Source organism: Capra hircus, chromosome 9 (assembly GCF_001704415.2).
Source record: "Capra hircus breed San Clemente chromosome 9, ASM170441v1, whole genome shotgun sequence".
NCBI classification, from domain to species: domain Eukaryota; kingdom Metazoa; phylum Chordata; class Mammalia; order Artiodactyla; family Bovidae; genus Capra; species Capra hircus.
The window spans coordinates 61990801-62013200 of record NC_030816.1 but is presented as its reverse complement, the minus strand read 5'-3'; the positions used below and the strand labels follow the sequence as shown (position 1 = coordinate 62013200).

The window sequence follows — 22400 nt, the reverse complement described above, 5'->3', positions numbered from 1 at the left end:
TTTTACCACTAGCACCACCTGGGAAGCCCAGGTGTATGTATATATACATATATGTATATATATATGTATATATATGTGTATATATGTATATATATCTGAGACACCTTTGGGGTCACTGGTTTACTCCAAATATCAGCAAACTCTTCTGTTGTCCTTTAAAAAGGATCCTTTGTCAATACCAAGAGAACAATCCCATTAAGAAAATGGGATTAAAGTCCTTAACCAAAGAAGGTATACAGCTGGCAAATAAGCATATGGAAAGAAATCCCATATCACATATCATCAGGGAAATAACAAGTTAAAACAATAGTAAGATACCACTATATAGGTATTACAATGGCCAGGACCTGGAACACTGAACACCAAATGCTAGTGAAGATACGGAGCAGCAGGAACTCTCATCCATTTCTGCTGGAATACAAAATGATATGGCCACTTTGGAAGACAGTTTGACAGTTTCTTTCAAAATGAAACATATCCTTACCATACTATCCAGTAATCATATTCCTTGGTATTTACCCATGCAGTTGAAAACTTGAGTCCACACAAAAACCTGGACACGGGTGTTTCTGCAGCTTTACTCATAATTACTCAAATTTTGAAGCAACCAAAATATCTTTCAGTAGGTAAGTGGGTAAGTAAACTATGGTCTATCCAAAAATGGAATATTATTCAGCACTAGAAAAATATGAATATTAAGCGCAAAAAAGGACATGGAAACTAAAACGCATATTATTAAGTGAAAGAAATCAGTCTGAAAAGGCTAAGTTATTATAGCATTCTAACTATATAACATTGGAAACAACCAAAGGATCAGTGTTTGCCAGGGACTGGGAGTGTGTGAGAGGAATGAATAGGCAGACCACAGAAGATTTTTAGGGCTTGAAAATACTCTATGACATTATAATGATGGATGCATGTCATTATACATTTGTTGAGACCCACAGAATATACAATACCAAGAGTGAACTGTAACGTAAACTATAGACTTGGGGTGATAATGATGTGTCAATCTGACTAATCAATTATAGCAAATGTATTGCTCTGTGGGGGAGGATGTTGACAATGGGAGAAGCCATGCCTGTGTGGAGCAGAGGATAAGTGGGAAACCTCTGTGCTTTCAGTTTCACTGTGAACCTAAAAATACTCTAAGAAAATAGCAGTTTTGCAAAAAGGCTTTTTTGTTTTCTGCTTGTTCACTCTCTTCCATGGTTCCTTCTTCCCTTACTCACTAGGTGCATTTTCTCTCTTACTTAAAAAAATATATTTATTTATTTATTTATTAATATTTGGCTGCACTGGGTCTTAGTTGCAATATGAGGGATCTAGTTCTGGGATCAGAATCAAACCCAGGCCCCCTGCACTGGGAGCTTGGAGTCTTAGCCACTGGAGCACCAGGAAAGCCCGATAAGCTCATTTTCTTGCTCTTTTTTAGTGTTATCCTTGGATGCAACCTGGCTTCCTTAAGATAACAGTGCTAACTGAGTAGCCACTAACTGTTCTGTTAAGACCCACACTTCTCCAAACTCAGCGTGACTGGTATCTCAGGATGTCTCCTTCTGCGGTCCATTAGGGAGATTACTGGCCTCCAATGGGCTCAGTCTAGTCATTTCCTCTTTATTAGTTATATTGATCACCACCCCCAGAGGGATGACAGAAACCCTGGCACAGATATTAACTCCACAGTACAGAACACATTTGTTCATCAGCCAAGAGCTCTTTCAAACACTGTTCAAAAGATTAAAGAAGGGCCAGGACGACTTCACTCTTCATTTTTTTGTGTGACCTATTTCTATCTTCCCTGGCTGAATTGTTAACAATGTTCTATATTATTTTTCAAGACAAGCATCCTAGCCAAAAAAAAAGTTTCTTTATGAACATTTTTTATTGGATTGAGCCACAACAAGTCTCCTAAAACCTGACTGCATGGAGCCCCGGGGCGCCAAAAGTGCTGGGCAAGAGCTCCTTCCTTGCAGAGCAGACCTCCAAACAGTGCACTAAACCTTCCTGCCTCTGCCTTTATGCAGAGACTATACAGCCAATTCCTTATCCAGCAGATTCAATTTACAGCATTTTATTTTCCAAGAATGGCACTTTAGGGAAATAGGCTTACCAATTGGGCCATCTTAAAAGAGCTTATAAATGAATGAGAAAACTGAAGTTGTGCTTTAACTTTTCCTGACTTGGCTTTCTTTTGTCAGTCAGTTAACAAATATTAATTGAGTGCTAGACTGCGTTCTAGGCAGGGTGCTGGGCAGTAGGAAAGAGGAGGGCAGATAAGACAGTGGAATACCTGCCTTTGTGCGGTGAACTGTCTGGCCTACTGGCCCCCTTTCCACAATCATCTCTCCATATGGTGATGGAATTAAAGGGGACGGTGTTTACTTACAAAGCCATTCACATTTATCACATGGAAGAGGTAGTGCCATCCTATGATTGCAACAGTGCTCTGGAAGGCTTAAGAAGTATTAGGTAAAGTGAATTGCCCTTTATACCATCACAAAGATAGTAAGTGGCTACAGAAATGGCCACTTACCAAGTCAGTAATAATGTTTACAAAATATATTGCAGATTTTGGAAGACAGCCACTAGGCAAATTGCAAAATGTAAAACTTTTCCCTATTTGCCTATCCAATTCATTTGAAAATTGAACATTCCTCTTGAAAGAAAAACAGGAAACTCGTCTTTTGAACTGGGCTGCTTGCAATAGGCTTCTTTAGGGTAACCGCACACAGCAATTATTGATGAGAAAGAATGGTAGCCCTCCAGAGAACTGGGCAATCAGTGTGAAAGCACTCCACATATAGTCAAGACTTTTGAAATTCAGACATGACCTGTGTTAACTCCCAATAATCCAAGGCAGGGGTGCTATACAGCAGAGATTTATAACTAGTATTATTTTATTCAATCACACCATAGATTAGCACTCTAGATTCATCATAATTATACAGAAAGCCAGTCCAAGACCAATAGCATCTCTCACCCACTGAGAGACATTTGATGCAAGGACACATACACACATATGGTATGCATGATGCCAAATAGCCAAGCAAAAAAGCAAGAAATCTGGTCCACTGTCTGGACCTCTCTGAATCAGGTCTTCTGCATCAAGATAGAAAAACATCAAGATTATCAGGTTTTTCAATTTTTCAACAAGGGTTTTGGCATTTTGGCATCAAATAATTAAAATCGAATTTTCTCTTTCCCATCACACCACAGGAAAAGGCTGATCCAGAGGCAGAAAGGAACCAAACGTTTTACAGCATGTGAAGAGATAAAATCAAATGCTTGCCCTTGATAATAAGTAATTGTTCCTTCTGTTGCATCAAGTTTATTTTATCGATTATTTTCAGAATATATCACTGAAGTTAATCCATTGTTACTTTCTGGCAAGTTCTGAAGATCTATCAAATTAGTTTGCCATAAAGGACGGATTTCAGAAAAGTGATGGTTCTACTCATTTGCTTTTGAGTTCCAAAATCTTTTCTATAGTGAAATCAGAGAAAGAAATGACAAATAGACATTACTCAGATAGCTAAGGAAAAAATGATTTTGCTCATTTGAATGCATTTGATATATTCAATTGGTTCTGTTGGTGTAAACCATGAACTAATTCTTATTTCAGTTCAGTTCAGTCGCTCACTCGTGTCCAACTCTTTGCGACCCCATGAATCGCAGCACGCCAGGCCTCCCTTAAGTTCTACTAAAGAGTATTGTGCTTCTCTGATGGCTCAGCGGTGAAGAATCCACCTGCAATGCAGGAGACTCAGAAGACGTAGGTTCAATCCCTGGTTCAGGAAGATCCCCTGGAGGAGGGCATGGCAACCCACTCCAATACTCTTACCTGGAAAATCCCGTGGACAGAGGGGCTTGGCTGACTACAGTCCAAAGTGTTGCAACGAACTGGACATGACTAAACATGCAAAGAGTATTGTATTCATTGAATTCTATCCACTGTTAATAAAGTCAATGGGAAAAATGGATAGTAGTAACTTATATATATATGGATATATATATATCTATATATGTACGGCCATCCCTGTGGCTCAGTCAGTAAAGAAGCCACTTGTAATACAAGAGACTGCCTGCAATACAGTAGCCCCAAGTTCTATGCCTGTGTCAGGAAGATCCCCTGGAGAAGGAAATGGCAACCCACTCCAGTATTCTTGCCTGGAGAATCCCATGGACAGAGGAGCCTGGTAGGCTACAGTCCATAGGGTCCCAAGAGTCAGACACGACTCTGTGACTAAACCAGCCACACTCTTATATACATACTGAGCCTTCAATAGTTCTGCAAATTAAAATGATGCAGCGGGTATAGGAAGTCTGGAGTCCTGGGCCATTACACATGGGGTGTTGGTTAGGAGGACAGTGAGAAGGAGTAGAAGAAAAAGAGTAGGAGGAAGCCCTCATTCCCTGCCTCTTTTTTTCAAAATCATTCTTTCTCACTGTGACAAGTGAGATGACAGTGTTTTGGTGAGAATACTGGCTAAACTGCTGAACTAAAAAGGAGCCTGAATACAAAAGCTCAACAAAAGTGCATTTCTCTCTCATAATAGTCTGAAAGTAGGGGTGGGGTTGTAATGGTAGAAACCTTCACTCACAGGAATATTCAGTTTCTCAGTTCTCTTCTAAAGACGCTATAACAGGATACTATAGACTGGGTGGCTTAAACAATCAACATTTATTTCTCACAATTCTGGAGTCTAGGAACATATGAGATGAAGGCATGGGGAGATCCAGTGTCTGGCGAGGGCCTGATACCTGGATTGCACATGGCCAGCTCCTCTTTATGCTCACCGGGCAAAGAGCAGAGACAGGAGGCACGTTCCCCTGTGTCTTCTTATAAGGGCACCAATCCCAGGTAAAAGAGCCACACCCTCATAACTTAATCTCTCCAAAGGCCCCATCTTCTAATACCAATGCCTTGAGGGTTAGGATTTCAACATATGAATTCGAGGTGAAGGAGGGAGACATTAACATTCAGCCCATAATAATGTGCATTGCTTATTATCTGTTTTCTTTTCTGCAGAGGTGATACTAATGTGCTTGCTCACGAACAGACTTCCGTTCCAGCAGCCTCACTGACACACATATTTTCACTGTGGGTTAATTTGCTTTTTTCCTATTTAAATGAGGTTGGAGTTCTCTGATGGCTCAACAGGTAAAGAATCCACCTGCAGTGCAGGAGACACAGGAGATGGGGGTTCAATCCCAGGGTCAGAAAGATCCTCTGGAGGAGAAAATGGCAACCCACTCCAGTATTCTTGCCTGGGAAATCCCATGGACAGGGAGTCTGGCCAGCTACTCAGTCCACTGGGTAGCAAAAAGAGAGACATAACTGAGTGATTAAACACACAAGGATCCTTTCATTGTATAAGACCAATTTGATCTCCTTCACTGAACACTTGTTATTGACACATTTTGCCCCTTTTTCATCACATTTCTGGATCATTTTTTTTATAACTCTTGGTGACTATGGGAAACATTGTCCAGTTGTCTTTCAGATAAACTTTAGAAGATAAACCTTAGAGTTTTTATTGCCCTTTCAAAGAATGTTTGGCTAGTCTTCATCCTCAAATTAGCCCTTTTGGAAGTAATCCTTCATGTATAAAGAAATCACCAATTACATTGACTATAAAGAAATAGTTTTAAAAAGGAAATAAACTGTTCAGAAGTTGGCATATAATATTTACTTATTAAGTGTTTGTTGAATCAAGGAATAAATTATGGGTGGATGGATTAAAATTGATATTGCAATGAAAAAACACTTTGCTTTTCAACTGTATTTTCTTTCTGATGCAAAATTAACTATCAAATTCAAATTTAATATCAGTTGGGAAGATTTGGCTTAAAGAAAAAGAACGCCCAGCTACAAGTGACTTTAGAATAGGAATTTATCCTCTCCTGTGACAAGATGCCTGAAGTAGGCAGCTCCAGTGCTGCTAAATGAGCAGTACAATGAAGGCACCAAGAAACAGGCTATTTCCCTCATTTTCTTGTTTGCCCTGAACATATCACTGTTCACACTTAGGGTTGTCCACTTGAGGCTGCAAAATAACTGCCATAGCTTCAGAAATCACATCCCTACCAACTGCATACAAAGGCAGGATAAAGGGTTAAGAGCATCTTCTTATCATAGAGAACTGGCCCAGAACCCCTTTCCTAGCAAATTTACTCATTCATCTCCTACTCTAGCTGCATCACAGGCCCTCTGCTAAGCCAATCATTGGCAAAGAGCTATGAGTCCTCCATGAAGGCTTTAGAAAAAAGATGATTAATCCAACAGGGGGTTGACCCACCTTCCCTGAGCACATTGCTGCTTGTACTTGAACAAGTTTAGAGTTCTGTGGGCAAGGAAGACTGTGGGAGGGGCTGGGAGCCAACAGGTGGGCAGATAGCCAACTTTGCATTAGTTACAAACTTTTCCAGAATAACTTTCTCGGTCTATCTAAACCTCCTATATGTGTGCATGTGTGTGTTTTGTGTAAAAAATTTTTAAAGCCTGTTTATTTTTTTGGCCACACTGCATGGCATGTAGGATCTTCCCTGCTACCAAGGATGGAACCTCTGTCCCCTGCAGTGGAAGTAGAGTCTTAACCACTGGACTACCAGGAAAGTCCCAGGGATGATATTTTTTGATAACTATGGTTTTTCCACATTCTTGGAAGAGAAGAATTATATTGTCAAATGATTTCTCTTTTGTTTTAGTGTCACAGCTCTTCCCAGGTACTTCTTCAGAAAAATTACAGGAAAATAAGCATCTTGGGGGATTAAGCCTAGGATAAGTGTGACTGTGGGGAAGGCACTGTCCTGGGCAGGAGTGGGCCCCACAGAGCAGCAGGCAGGGCCCAGATGACAGAGGACCACTCAGACCCCAAGAGCAGAGACTTCCAATACTGACTTTTAAGTTTTCCTTTCCTGCACTGAAATGTCCTTAGGATAGGTAGTTGTAAGCATTCAGTAAATCGTATCAACTGTATCCCAACATTAACTTTTTATTATTAATAGCAGTACCTGGTGTCAAAAAAAATGGAGCACAGGAACAGGTTAGGAAGAACAGCTTGAAAGAGCAATTTCAAGACAGCAGAAAGCATTTAATCACAAGAAGCAAACCCACTGAGGCTGAAGGTTGGTTAGCGATGCCGAGGGCTGGGGAGATTAAGGGAATATGGATAGTGACTTCTATCAGGTACAGGATTTCTTTTTGGGACAATGAAAATGTTCTGGTATTAGACAGTGGTAATGGCTGTACCGTTCTATAAACATGCTAATGACTATAGTGCACTTAAAATGAGCAAATTTTATGGTACATAAATTATATTTCAATAAAGTCTGTTTTCAAAATGATCAACACAGCAGCAGGGAACAGCAAGTAATCAGCAACACTGAGCATGCTCAGTGAATCCTCAGAAACACTAGTCTGAAGGTCTGTACCTCTCAGGGTTATTTAAGGTGAAGGATTAAGTTGACTTGTTTGAATATTAAACGAGTGATGGACTGGAAAGTCTGGAGATTTTGGGGACTTGGTTATAATAGCAATAGAACCCCTTTCTTGATTCTGTTTTCTTGGTACCTCAACTGCTATCTGGGTCCCTTAGTGCTCACAAACAGGAAACTGTTCATAAACACACACATATAGGTTGTATCCTTTTTCTTTCTGAGGACAGCAGACTATGGTCCTAACTGAGCTGTAATGAACAAGCACTGGAACTACCCACCAGCACTCCCACATTCTCCAGCTTTATGATGTCAGGTTGAATGTATCTCACCAAGAGGCAGGATAGGATAATGGTGAGACAGGTGGGCACTGGAGTCAGACTTGCCTGGGTTCAAATCAGCTCCCACATCTACAGGTTACCAGCTAAGAGGTCAGGGAAACTTCCTTAGCCCTCCACACCTCAGTTTACTCCTTGTATTATTGGGATAATATTAATGCCAACATGTAGAAATATTGTAAGAATTACATGAATTAGTCCATGTAAAACCCTGAGAACTGCACCTAGCACCTAGCAAGGACTATAATAATAAACTTCAGACATTATTTATAATAGTGTGCAATACAAAACATTGCTCCAACATCCAGTGAATCTGAGAAGCATGAATGTGGGATTCATTGAATTGTAAACTGAAGACGAGGATGATAGGTAAAACCATGGGTTGTTTAAGACCATGGTGATACAGAGTAGATGGTAATTTTTGAGACCAGAGTGGCATATCTAATCCCTAGGCAAGGGTAGGGGTAAAAGCTTGTGTTGGTGAAAAATGAAAAACAAACAAAACAAGCAAAAAACAAACAAACCTCTTTTGGTCCTTTACCCCACCTTGTTGCTAAAAACCAGGCATTTATATTTGTGTCACTTGGGATTCTTTGTTATTGAAAGTGGCAGAAATCTCAATGACTAAAGCAAATAAAAACAATAAAAAAAACAGACCTTGTTTTATATCTGACAATCTGAGGTCTAGTGCTAACTTACAGGAAAGCCAGCTGAATGCCAGGGCCCTGTGAAATCAGGACTCAGGACTCAGTTTCTCTCTCTCTCTCTACCACCCTGGTCCACCTCTCTGTGTTGATTTTTTCCTGTTGTATCTTTTTCTGGTGGTAAGATGACAACAGTATGTCTGCCCCACCCCCACCCTATCCTCCTAGGTTCAAGTCCAGTGAAAGGATAAATGATGTTGTTGTTTAGTCGCTCAGTTGCATCTGACTCTTTATGACCCCATGGACTGTAGCCCACCAGTCTCCTCTAGTCACGGGATTTCCCAGGCAAGAATGCCGGAGTGTGTTGTCATTTCCTTCTCCAGAGGATCTTCCCAACCTAGGGATCAAACTCGCATCTCCTGGACTGGCAGGCAGATTCTTTACTGCTGAGCCACCAGGCAAGCCCAGAAAAGAAAATTAGGAAACTTAAGTCTTACCAAAAGTACCTTTGCACCTCCTTGGCTCTGACAGGTCCCATGACCATCCTTGAATGAATGGAGTTCATCCATCCAAGTAAAGGAAATGCTTCCATTGGATTGGTTGGAGTGTCTCTACAAATGTTTCTACAAGTCTATTGACAGGAAAGAGTTAATCTTTTTGTAATAAATGCAAACCCACAGTTTTAACCAAAAGGGAATTTTTTCAGTGAAAAACAATCATTTTATTGATTTGTCTGACAGTGGACTTAAAAAATATATACTTTGTTCAGTTTGCTGCTTTTCACAAATTCTCAGCTTCATAGAGTAGCTACAGAATGTTGCCTTCTGGCATGCTGGCATTACGTTTAATGCTTATTTTGAAAGAAGTCATTATAACTCTAGTCAACCATTTCTAACTGCAGCCATATGACAGCCCCTACCACTTAAATGGCTTCTAGAGGTACCTATGGAAACATCAATTGCTGATGAAAACAAGCAAGCCAGAACCAATCACAAACCATCACAATGACACTTACCAGCTTGTAGAGAAAAACTGATGCCTCTGCTTTTTGCTTGGTTTTGATCTTTGGAAAATGAAGAAAAATAAAGTCTCAGAAACATGCTGGCAAATGATGACTGTCTTCACCTTCCAAGTACACTCTGGGAGGTGGCTGACAGGAAGACTTCCCCTGGCTTCCTGCTTTTATTACATTTCAAACTCCATCTTAACTAAAGTCAGTTGTGGATGGCTCTCACAAGGCAGCATGAGGCAGGACTTTATTTTACTTTACTTTTCCTTGACTGGAAAATGAGAGTGTTTTTAACGTTGTTGTTTGAAACCAAACTGCCATGCTAATTTAGGAAATTCCTGATGGGGGGTGAGCCCTGCACCCCAGATACTAAACACCACTCATAGGGGGCAAACGCAAGCCACACAGCAACAACAGAACACAGATGTGTTGAAGACAAATTTCTAACAATATACCTTTTAGCAGAGACTCATACTTTATTTTGACAAATTTAAGATAGAAAAATATCATAAAGTGAATATAGCAGTTACTCTTTTTGTAACACGGTTTAGGATGTGCAGCGCGACTTGAAAGGCCTAGCTTAACTGAACGGTCTCATTTCTGTTTGGGTTTCAGTTAACACTGAATTATACATCAGCCATTGCATTTGCTTGAAAGAATACTGGACACAGTAAAACTGTTTTTTAAAAAGGTTATGGCATTCAATAACAAATATTACAAAGCAATGAACTAAAACAACCTTTCAAATATTTTTAATTACTAAAAGCCAACTTTAAACTTCATGATTAAAGCTAAGAATTCAGTTTCAAAATAGTTGTAACATTTTCTACCAATAGAAGAGTAGAGCACTTATATATATTTTAAAACAGAGGAAAATTAGAGTAAACATATTTCAGGTGATTTTAAACAGTAAACATTAATTCAGTGTATTTAAATATGTTATTTCAATAGTATATTCTTCCAAAGTGGCCATAAAAACTATAGTTCAAACTATTGTCAAAAAGGTGCCCCTGCATGTAATCTTTGAACTTAATTAAGTGCTGCCATCATCTCTATGCTCCATTTTTGGAGGGGGTGGTTGAAGGACTCTCCATACATTCAGATATTTGGTTGTGGTCATAATGACCAAAAATGTGCTAAGAATCTGCAGCTGAAACCCTGCCTTAGTTTGCTAGTCACCTTCACATTCTTTTGCCTCTGTGATGCCTTTGCTATTCTCAGGCTAAATAATTCACATGGGTACTAATTGTGTTGCAGTCAGACATTTCAGCTTCTTTCTTTGCTCCCCTTCCCCACTCCAAGCACGAAACTGGGCGGCTTCTCATTAAAATATGTCATCTTTCACATATAAAATAAGTGTATGTACATATATACATACGTGCATTTCCTTTTCAAGGACTGGGTAACTCCTCATTTTCTATCAAATAATCCTTCTTTACATACTTGGCTCCCCTAACTAACCTCCACACTTCGAGGTAAGCATCCTTTAATGAACTCCTGCCCACTTCTTCAGGGCTGTCTGAGATCTGCGAGCTCCTAGCCATCAGCGAGACCCCTCTGGGGCTGCCCCTAGCCTCTTGCCCACCCGGTTGAGTGGAGCCACCTGCTGCCTTCCCACCTTCTGACCCGCCATTTCCACCCTCTGCGGGCAGCTCCTCCATGACAAACGGCAGCTGATCTCCACTTGGCTGCGCCTCCTCTACCCCCGGCTGCGTTTCCAGGTCCTCGTAGTTGCTCTGCTTTCTAGTTTCCAAAAATTTGGCCGCACAGTAAATGATGGAGCCCAGGGTGTTCACCACGACGCCAGCAATGAATAGAGAGGTGGGCTCCACATCGCTGAAGGCCACCATACCCACAGTGATGGTAGCGATGCTTTTCACCACCCCCACAAAGCTGGTGGTCACCGCCGAGTTGATGTAGGTGCAGTGCAGCGTGGTGAAGTTCATGGCACAGCCGATCAGGATGCACGCCACGAAGATGGTCACCATGGCCGGGTCCTTCCAGCCGGGGAAGGTCCAGGCGTGGATCGAGTCGGTGCTGGCGAAGGATAAGACGACCAGCAGCGGGGTGGCGGACACGGCGATGACGTACTGCGCGGTGAGCGGCCCGTGCTCCGTGTCTGCGCTCGCCTTCTGGATGAGCACCAAATAGGCGGCGTGCACCAGCACCGCCAGCACGCCGGTGACGTACCCGATGGGGTCGCCGGTCAGGTCACCGGCTCCTGGAGCGCATCGAGAGAGGTCCGAGGAACGTAGGGCAGGAAGGAAACAGAGAAGACACTGGGTTGGCGGGAGCTGGTATCCACTGGGGGCAACGGCGTAGGTTGGAAAGTAGGGTGTGCGCCCTAGCTCTACCCACGCGTATCGAAAGGAAAAGCCAAGTACAGTCAATTGCCCAGTTCGAGGCAGGAGAGGCACGCCCTCCCTTTCTTATCCTCGGGGGGCGTCCCGTCTACCTCTCTCCAAGACAGAGGCTCCGGACAGCACCGATACCCTCGGGGTAGGCGCTGTGGCTTCCCCGAGCTGGCATGGGTGTCGCCTGGGCACGTGGTACGACTGCCGCCTCCGTGGGGCACAGAAGAGAGAGGGGGGTCCCGGCTCGTGGCTATTCTCCGGGCAGGCTGGGCATGGGGAGACCCTCGAAAGAAGGTTGCCCGCTCCGCTGGCGCCCACCTCGCTCAGTCCTCCACGCCCAACCTGCCAGAGTCTCAATCCGCCCACCTTTGCCTAGCGTCTGCAGCCCCCCGCGTGGCTCCGGAGATCCCAAGCTAGCCTCGGGGCTTAAGCTTAGCTCGCATCGTCCCGGCCCACTCCGGCCCCGCGTGACCCAGAGAAGTTCTCGGCCCCCGCCTTCCGTCTCGGTCTGGGGGCTATAGCTCCCAGGCTAGGGCGGCTCGCCCACCCCCTCCCGGAGGAAGGAAGAAATAAAGGGGGAAGACGGAAGGAGGAGGGCGAGGAGGGAAGGGCGTTACGGAGCGAGACAGGGGCGGGGGTCGGAAACCCGGACTAGTAGTGGGAGTGGGGACTCTAAAGGAGGAGGCCGGAGCGCAGAGGAAGACTCGGCTGGGTCTCAGGGGTCCCATCTGCTAGCGGAGCCACCGCGTTCAAAGCTCTCTGCCTCAGTCTCCCCATCTGGAAGTGAGGGCTTTGCACTGAGTGATCCCCGAGGTCACTGGCTCGTGGGCCGGGGTGGGCCGGGGGTCCGCGCGGGTCCAGCTCACCTGCCAGAGCTGCGCCGCAGGTGGTGATGAGCACGGCCGCGAGCACCCCCGGCGAGGGCGCTCCGTTCTTGAGCACCAGGACGCCGATGAGCATGGTGACCAGGGGCAGGCAACGCTTGAAGACCACGTACATGGGTAGGCTGAGGCCGCGCAGGGACCAAAGCGTGAGGCTGGACTGCAGCGTGGAGAGCACGGCGACCCCCGCGAAGGAGCGAGCCAGGTTCAGGCCGAAGGGGGGCACCGCGATGAACCCCAGGCGCCGCAGCAGCTCCAGGCTCAGCGCCGCGGTAGAGCTGGTCAGGCACTGCACCAGGGTCAAGAAGGAGAACTGGTAGCGGCTGATGAGGAACTTAAGCAGGATGTTGAGGGAGCCGGAGAAGACCCCGTGCGCGATGGCCACCGCGATGCCCAGCACGCGGCCCCGGCGGCACAGCTGCCGCATCGCGCCTGCCCCGCCGCACCCGGCGGTGGCGAAGCTCCGGGACCGGCGGGAGGAGAGCGCGGAAGAAGGCCGGGATGAGCGGAGCGAGGGCGGCAGGGGCGCCCGCCCAGCACCGCGGCGAAGGGCAGGGGGCGCCGGCTTGGCTGCGGAGAGAAGGCAGCTCCAGGCAGGCGTCCTCGCGGCTCGGCGGTTCCGCGTCCGACTGCCCCGCAGCTCCGGGGAGGCAGGAACGGGGGCGGGGGACTCCGAAAAGTGGCAGAGGTGGGGGGCTGGTCTGAGAGGAGTGGCGGGAATCCTAGCGACAGCGACTTGTAAGTAGGTGACGAGCGGCGATGGGTTGTGTCCCACGCGGTTTCACCGGCAGGGAGGACGCTCTGCGGCTGGAAACCTCGGCAGCTGCCGCGAGGGGGACCGGACCTGCTCCCCTCGGGAGCCCCAGCACCCACCCGGGTCGGCTGTCGGGGCGCGGGCCCCTCTTCTGCATTGCCAGCCGCTCGCGCTCGTCCCTCCTTCCCGGATCCGGGCTGGGGGATAGCGGGCACAGCTAAAGATTTTAGAAACAACAGCGTTCCGGGGTCGCGCCGCGTTTATTAGCCTCAACAAGTGACAGCGCCCTCAGCCCCCTTCCCCGCGAGATGCAGCGGCTTTTCCACCCACAGTTTCTCCCGGCGCAGCCGCGGGACCCTGTTCAGTTGCCGGCCAGGGAAGAGAGAAACTTCGGTGCCCGCGGGTTGCGGGGCTCCCGGATGCTCGGGTGCCAACGCCCCAACTTTGAAGGAACCCAGAGCCCCCCCAAGGACGCCACCGGGGCGTGCTTCACTTAGGGCGCGAACCGGTCCCTTCTAGTCTCCGGCGACGGGCTCTCCAGTCCCGCGCCTTCCACGGAGGGACCCGGGGTTACGCTCGCGGCTAGGAGCGCAGGGATGTTCCGGGGGTGCCGTGGCCTCGCGGGGTTGCAAAGCCTGGGTACTGGGGGCATGGACATCTATTGCAAGCGAGGCAAAGATAAGCCAAAAGCAGACTCTGAGTCCAAGTAGCGTCTAATGGTTCCGGAGGATCGCCGGGGCGCCGGTTCCCAGCGGTGAGCCGGGAGCGACTGGAGGCTCTGGGGGGTGCGGGCGTGGAGGCTGGGGAGGGCATAGTCCCAGGGGCAGGAACCCGGGATGAGACTTGATACAGCTTTCTCTGGATCCGCGCAACCGACAGCCGGCCGCTTTGGGAAGCAGGACAACCCCTACCTCCTGGCTCCCCGGCCCAGGAAATGTCCGCCTCCCACAGGACTGGTGGACTGTTTACTTCTTATTTGACTCAGAGTAAAAATAATGAAATTCTTAATTTCTGCAGGTGCAAGACTTGTGTGTTCCATTAATCTGAATTTCGTTTTCTGTAAAGTAACGTCCGGACCAGTAAATTCAGCATCGGAGGGGTTCGCCCAGCCGAGGTCACCGCTAAGAGTGAGCACAGTTTAGTTTTCGTGCTACTTAAACATGACAGGCTTGACCAGGGCTTGGGAGCAAGGAAGAGGGCTGGAGATCGCGGCGCCCTACCTCTCCGTTTCCTTCACTTCTGTTACCCACCAGAATCCCAATCTTCTAACTACGGCAATGACCTAATACACACGATACATTTCCCCAGCAATTCTTTTTTTGTCCTCCACACTTCCACCGCATCATTTCCAGTCCATATGTTGAAGCGGCGATTATTAATTACTGGGGCCAGAAAGAAAAGAACAGTTTACGTCGGGGATAGGTACCATCATAGCGATCTTTCATCTTAGCCAGCTTTGTGTGTGCTGGGAGCTCACGTGGGTGGGAGAGAGACCTGTCTCTAGCTGGGATGCCCAGGGTCTAGTATGGCCCTCTCCCTCCCCCCTGCCACAGGTGAGTATTCAAAAAAAATGTTTTCAGAATGGACCCTGTGCCAACTTTCCAGGAACAACACTGGATAGTATTATACTTACAGGCGTGCTTCCGGTTCCCTGGGGAATTCCTGGGTTTCTGGGTGGGTTTTTGTTTTTTTTTTTTGTAGCTACAATCTATGGTTACACACCATTGGCTATTTCAGGGACTCTGTTCTTCAACTGTTGATGTTATTTCTTTAAAAAATGAGGTTTGAAGCAACAGTTGAAATTGTGTATGTGGTATAAGCCTATATTTAAAGTACACTCATAAAAACTTTGAAAATTAATTTTTTAAAGACAGCATCAGCAAATACCACTGTTCTACTTCTGGGGGTTGTTCCAATCAAAGAATGGTGGTTTTAAGCCATATTAAGTGAATATAAAGAATTGTCTGCACAGACCTAGTTTTAGAATGATTCATTTCTGCCAGCAATTATAATTGCTTCCATTTGTGATGCTAACATTAAGTAAAAGATTTGAGGCTGATTCAGCTATCTTACTCTTCTCATTTAGGCAAGAATATTTAGCTTAATTTGAAACCTGCATTGGCATGGAAGAGTACATTTTCTCCACTTTACTGCAGATAATTCTTTTCCATTAGGGCTTTCATTTTTTAAAAAGTTAATATCATCTCCCACACCAGTTACTAGATAAGCTCCTAAAAGAAAAAATGAGAAATCTCCTGAAGAAAAATGGGGGGTGGGGGGTGGGAATAAGAATACCATTTTTAGCAAGGTTAATTGAACATGAATGTCAATCTGAAGGTCAAAAAACTTATTTGACCTACTGGTATCTAGGGTCCATTTTCTTTGGAGCCACACAATAAATTTTTACAGCATTAGATAAATCCTTTAGTTCATTTATTTGGTGAATATATCCAGCTAGTGTTTTGTACCAGGCCGTCTCTTAGCCACAGAGGATTCTTAGTCCTTAAGGGATTCACAGGAAGAGATAGGGTAACACAATGACACTTATACAGCAGTGGGGGCTTGTGCCAGAAACAGGGGAGTGCCAAGGAGGGCAGCAACATCAGCCTGAGAAGTGCATCAGAGAAGGCTTCCTGGAGAAGGAAATAAGGTCCTATTTCATTATTTTAATTGCAAAAATAAGGCATGCTCATTATACTATGTAAGAGGAAAACAGAATTTATAAATAAGAGAACTTGCTGTCTTCAATATTTCCCACCCCCAGCCCCACTACAGAGAGCTGGATACTGTTAAGAGTTTGACATGAACACTTCAGTTTTTTGTGTGCTTATATGGATGCATACATAAGCCTTCCTTCAAAAAAAATAAACTTAAGTCGCTTCAGTCGTGTCCAACTCTGTGCGACCCCATAGACAGCAGCCTACCAGGCTCCCCCGTCCCCAGGATTCTCCAGGCAAGAACACTGGAGTGGGGTGTCATTGCCTTCTCCATATCATACACACCTGTCTATAAAAGCACATTGTGGTAACCAGCCTCTAAGAGAGTCCCCATAGATTGCTGGCTTCCGCATCTTTAGGCCCTGTGAGCCCCTCCCACGCTCTAGCAGAGTTGGTCTGAGTGGTCGCTACTGACAGGAGGCAGCAGAGGTAATGGCTTCATTCCGGAGATGAGTGTGTAAAAGACCGAGGCTTCCATGTTGACTTTTCCCTTTCTCGTATCAGTCAGTCTCAGGGAAAGCCAGATGTCATGTTTCAGGGACACTCAGCCAGTGGAGGGTTCTACACGGTGAGTATCTGAGGCCGGCTAACAATCACCTGAGTGACTTTGGAGCATTACACGGGGAGTTTGTGAGCATGCTGGTGGTCCTGGGGCACAAAGTTGTGACTGTGGAGAGAAGCAACGCTGCAGATAGAGGCAAGAGCTAGCCCCAGAGGACCTCGGCTGCCTGGTTAGTGAGCTTGAACTTTTTCCTGTAGGCAATCCTATAAGCAGAGAAAGGTTTTACACTGAAATTGATGTAATCAGATTGCATTTTAGATCAGCCTCCGGCAGCTGTGTTGAGAAGGATGGCTCTGAGGGCACAGAACTCGAAACAGACACATCATTTAGGAAACTGCAGCGATTGTCCAGAGAAAAGCTAATGAGGGCTTGAACTAGGGCAGTGGTGTTTGGATTGAGGAGAAGAGACAGAGTGGAGCAGTATTTAGGGGGTAAAAGGGATGGGACTTAGTGACTGATTTGATATGTCTTGGAGTGGAGAGGTGGGAATAAGGAAAGGAGCAGGGATGGCATTAGTTTAGCTTGAGCTCCTGGGTTGGACTGTACTGACAACAAATGAAAAACGCACATGCAGGAGGAGCCCATGTAGTAAGCAAGATGAATTTGGTTCAGTTGGGAGAGCCAGGTGGGGAAGGCAGGAGATTCGGGAGTAGTCAGTATGGAAGTCAAGAACATATAAGTAGATTATCTCTTTCAAAAAAGAGGCCTATTAAGTAAGAAATTAATGAGTTCATTTCTGGAAGAGCCAAATTATAGCTAAGATACACAGAGAGTGCTCACTGCCAAAAGCAGAAGGGACAGCTGACCCTCAGCCTGAGTCTTCCCAGATGAGAGATGCTTTAGGAGGGCCACCCCAGGACCACGGTGTTTCTTAGCTCTTTAAACTTGGAAACACAATCTTGTCAGTTTAGACTTGGAAACAATTCTCTTAGGAATGATGAGGATCTAGTTACCAGAGAGTCACACAACTTCCTATTTCTCAGTGGGCCAGTTTCTGTTATTTCTAAGAAAAAAGCCACGTGGCAGGACCAGATCCAGTCATAGCTGATTTCAAATTCCAGCTCCGTACTTCCTGGCAATTATGGCCCCTGAGAGCCTTCATTTCTGTGTCTGGAAAATGGGAGGGCTTCCTTGCAGGGATGTCATAAAGATTAAAGGGAATAAGATACAGAAAGCATCTCATGTGATGCCCAGGTCACAGAAGATACCCAGTGACCTGAGTTCCCCTCTCCTGCAGTCACTCCTCAGTGCTGAGCTCTCACTGCAGGTACAGGAGGAACTTGGTAGAGGCAGATGGGGATGAAACTCAAGAACTCAGCCGCCAGGAGATAAACTCTGATCTTCCCGACCTAGAGGGAAGGACTGGCTGTCCTCTCAAAGTCCAGAGGCTGCTTGGTTCGTGAATTAGTAAGAATTTAAAAATCTTGTGCATTCTCTTTCAGGATAGAATCCAGCTCCTTTCCCTCTAGCTTGACAATCCTAGCTCAAGGAACTCACTGAATAAATGTTCCTCCACCCTCTTTCAGATTAATAGACCTCAAGCACCTGAGGTTAAGTATTATGAAGTAGTGTTCTAAACAGCTCTAACATCCCCAAAACAGCGGGGGGTGGGGGGGGCGTGGGAATCGAGAGGGATATTAGTTTTTTAATTACCAGTGTCTGTTTCAAATGATACATGATAAATTATTTTAATAAAATCTCTTGCATTCTAAAAGGAAAATAAGTCATTTCCTTTCATTGTAAACATGATCTGGGTTAGGTATTTTAGGTCTATTATAAATTCTGTCCATACAGAGAATACCAACTGTGAACCTGCTTTTACTGAGCTGCATACACTTGGTTCAACAGTTTGTCTTTCTTACGGAGGGAAGCAACACAAAAGCAGTTTATGAAGTGACCTCATCATCATGCCAGCTCTAAGGATGCGCTTGAGCATCTTACAAGACGGTCATGTGAAGCAGTGTCCTCTCTATGGGGGCCTCTCAAAAACAGCACTGATTGGTCTAAGAACCAAAAAGAGTTAATACTTTCTGTAATACTTTCATTCATTCGACAGATATTCACTGAACACTTTCTATGTGCCAGGCATGGTGCTAGGGCCAAGCCAGAATGAGGTCCTTGCCCTCAGGCCTTAGCCACTGCATCCTGTACTGAACCAGACTTCCCATTTATCCTTCCAGTAGCAACTTTCTAAAACTTAATCTTAGAAAATATATTTTCAAGCTCACGCTTTGCTCCACTTTTGTTTCCTTTTTTTTTAATCTTTGTATCTTGTAAGGTGTCTTCTTTTTCTGCAGAAACTGGGAAATATGTAAATTAGACAATACACATATATTTTATTTTTGTTCTGATAACTACAAGTGTATTTTTCTCTTTAAAAATTCTCAAAAACTTGTTAAAAATTTAATGACAGTTTTTGCCAATGGTAACATTTTTTTAAATTTCTTCACTTTTTAATTGAAGGAAATTGCTTTACAGAATTTTGTTGTTTTCTGTCAAACTGCAACATGAATCAGCAATGTGAAAGTGAAAGTTGCTCAGTCATGTCTGACTCTTTGGGATCCCATGGACTATACAGTCCATGGAATTCTCCAGGCCAGAATACTGGAATGGGTAGCCTTTCCCTTCTCCAGGGGATCTGCCCAACCCAGGGATGGAACCTAGCTCTCTCACATGGCAGATGGATTCTTTACCAGCTGAGTCGCAAGGGAATCAGTCATAGGTATACATATATCCCCTCCTTCCTGAACAAAGTTGTCTATTCTACTACTTTTTCTCTTTCAACCTAATTTTTTATGGATCATCACACCTCAAGGTTTTTCAAGACCTAAGGAGTTAGTAAGGAGGGTTTATGGCATTAATTAGGATATTTCATTATTAGTTATGAATTAACTAAGTATTTCATTATTTAGTTTTAAGGTAATTTCCTGAAACCTTGGTAGGACCTAAGACTTTTTGCCCAGTGACCAGTTTTTCAAAAATCTGATTAGAGAGAAATAGGAAGAAAGAAATATAGGGTCATGGGTATAATATCTAAAAATATTTGAATAAAAGTAAAACATAGGTAAGCTCTTAACTCTCAGTATCTTTTTTTTCCCAATAATTTTATTTATTTATTTTTGGCTTGCTGGATCCTTGTTGCTGTGCAGGCTTTTCTCTGAAGTTGTAGTGAGTGGGGGTACTCTCTAGTTGTGTGCAGGTTTTTTAATTGTGGTGGCTTCTCCTGTTGCAGAGTACAGGCTCTAGGCATGTGGGCTCAGTAGCTGTAGCTCCCAGGCTCTAGAGCACAGGCTCAAAAGTTGTGGCACGTGGATTAGCTGCTCTGCAGCATGTGGGATCTTCCTGGACCAGGGACTGAACCTGAGTCTCCAGCATTGGCAGGTGGATTCTTTACCACTGAGCACCAGGAAAGCTCCCATGTTCTCATGTCTGACGGACACCAGTCCTTGAGAGAATCTCTTTCATCCTGTGTGTCAAGCATGTAGTAGATGCTCAATAAATAATCGCTGAATAAATCTGCAGTTATTAGAGCCCTGTTACTATAACCATAGATGTATCTATATTATATAGTGTTTTATATATATATATACTGTATTAGAAAAAGTAACCTTGGTAGGGGTGTCATAAAATCATAAATGATCAAGAGATACCGTTTATTTGATTTTTATCAATAGCAGTCATTATATTTTAAATCAAAAATGACAAATTAAAAGTGAAATATATCACTATCAATATAATCTACAGAGCTCCCATATTTTAATCCATTTTATAATAGGTTCTATTTTAATAGATACTACAAGATACACCATACACCATAACTTCAATTATTTTTAAGATTTTAAGAAATATGGCTTATGTACCAGGCTTTAAATAGTGAGCCAAAGTCTTTATCAGCTGCCTCAAAATTGATTCCAAAATGAATTTTTAAACTTTGAAATATGAATAGTATATAAAAACATGAAATCTATAGTATCAGTAATTTATTTCCTGCTGAGCAGTTCTTCAGTCAGTCTCCTGTGTTTCTGAATGGAGAAGTTTGTCTCAAGCCAGCATGGTAAGACAAACAGGATCATATATCTTTATTGTTTCATCCCAAGCACAGTCAGCCACCTGGAAAACAAAAAGGAAGTGAGAAGAAACAATCCACAAATGTTCAAAACTGGGAGAAAAAAGCCAAAGTCGCTTGGAGTGTAAGTAGATCATCCACCACTGAACAGATCTTTAAATAGGAGGAACACAGGAACGCGTTTCTGGAAAAAAGTCTGTTTTCCCTTTTTAAGATACACTTTGGGGCTTGTTTCCAACTGACTGAAGTTGCCTGTAAGGGTTTCCCACCAGAGCTACATAATTCCCTATGGGTCCTGAGATAAATGTTGAAAAGGTACATTCCTAAACTGTGAGCCAAGACACCATACCAGCTATTATGGGGATAAAAAAGAAGGAAAAGCATAGTGCTTGCCTTCAAAGAACGGCTCATTCAAAACCAAAAGTGGAAAGTGCTCTAATAGACTCTCAGGGAAGCAATTCTTTGAGTCTAGCTGGGAAAGTGTCAGAAGATTTCACAAATGCCACTGCATTCACACTGGCCCTCTTTAGGGGCAGATACGGGGTAGACATAGACATTCAAGTCTAAAAAGTCACATGAAAACATGAAGGGAAGATAGTTCAGGGTGCTCAAAAATGTGTGTTAAAAAATTGGTAAGTATAGCAGTATCTTAGGGTATAAAATCAACTGTATTTCTGTATACCACCAAGAGAAAATTTTTAAACTGCAAATAAAAAATTCACTTAGAATAGCATCAAATAACAAACTACTTAGAAACACATTTAACAAAAGGTATGCAAAACATCCACCCTAAAATGCAGCTGAGAGAAATTAAAGATGGCCCAAATAAATGGAAAAGATACCATGTTCATGGGTTCTAGATTTATTAAAAAGTTATTTTTTCCCCTAAATGATTTATAAAAAATTCATAATCCCAGCAAGCTTTGTAATAAAAATATAGAAGATGACTTTTAGTTTATGTAGAAAGACAGAGGATCTAGAATAGCCACAAAAATTTTAAAAAAGAACAACAGAGTTGTACTGTTTACACTACTGGAGTCGAGACTAATCATAAAACAAAAGCAATCTAGACAGTGCAATACTGGAATAAGGATATACAAATAGCTCAAAGGAAGAGAACACAGCTCTGGAACAGACCCAACACTTGGTCAGCTGCTTTTTAACAAATGTTCCAAAACAATCCAATAGGAAAAAAAGAGTCTCTTCAACAAATGATGCTAGAACTGGATGGCCATATGGAAAAAATAAGAATTAAAGCCCAACTTCACACCATAAAACAAAAGTTCATTTAAGATGGATGGATCACAGACTGAAATATAAAAGCTAATGGTATAAAGCTTTTAGAAGAAAAGACAGGAGACATATAGTCTCAATCTGAGGGCAAGCAAAGATTTCTTAAATAGGAAGTAATAACCATAAAGATTAGATAATAGACTCAATCAAATAAAACTTTTGATCATCCAAAGACACTGCTAAGAAACTGAATAAGCAAAACACAGAGTGGGAGAAAATATTCACAAAACAGACACCTGGCAAAGAATTTGTATCCAGAATACATAAAGAATTACTATAACTCAGTAATAAAGACAACCCAATTAAAAATGAATAATAGACTGTTAACAGATAAAAAATATA

General features: G+C 43.9%; 2 protein-coding genes across 2 annotated transcripts in view; both read right to left on the bottom strand.

Annotated features, from left to right (window-relative positions):
* Positions 9884 to 14373, bottom strand: SLC35D3 (solute carrier family 35 member D3). The gene is made up of 2 exons (XM_013966559.2): positions 12652 to 14373; positions 9884 to 11652 (listed from the first exon to the last, which is right to left on the bottom strand). Exons 1-2 carry the CDS (start codon positions 13091 to 13093, stop codon positions 10823 to 10825), a joined length of 1272 nt encoding a protein of 423 aa, XP_013822013.2. The 5' UTR covers positions 13094 to 14373; the 3' UTR covers positions 9884 to 10822.
* The window catches only part of PEX7 (peroxisomal biogenesis factor 7), a 74613-nt gene continuing 71337 nt past the window's right edge, over positions 19125 to 22400 (bottom strand). The window contains exon 10 of the mRNA XM_005684804.3: positions 19125 to 20809. Within this exon, the coding sequence (XP_005684861.2) occupies positions 20741 to 20809 (69 nt within the window). The 3' untranslated portion in view covers positions 19125 to 20740. The remainder of the gene's footprint in view (positions 20810 to 22400) is intronic.

Bases quoted from the DNA above. Each gene is read 5' to 3' on its own strand.
- SLC35D3 (XM_013966559.2), bottom strand. From the start codon at position 13,093: ATGCGGCAGCTGTGCCGCCGGGGCCGCGTGCTGGGCATCGCGGTGGCC. The intron at 11,653-12,651 runs GTGAGCTGGACC...GATGCGCTCCAG, and splicing joins CTGCGGCGCAGCTCTGGCAG to GAGCCGGTGACCTGACCGGC.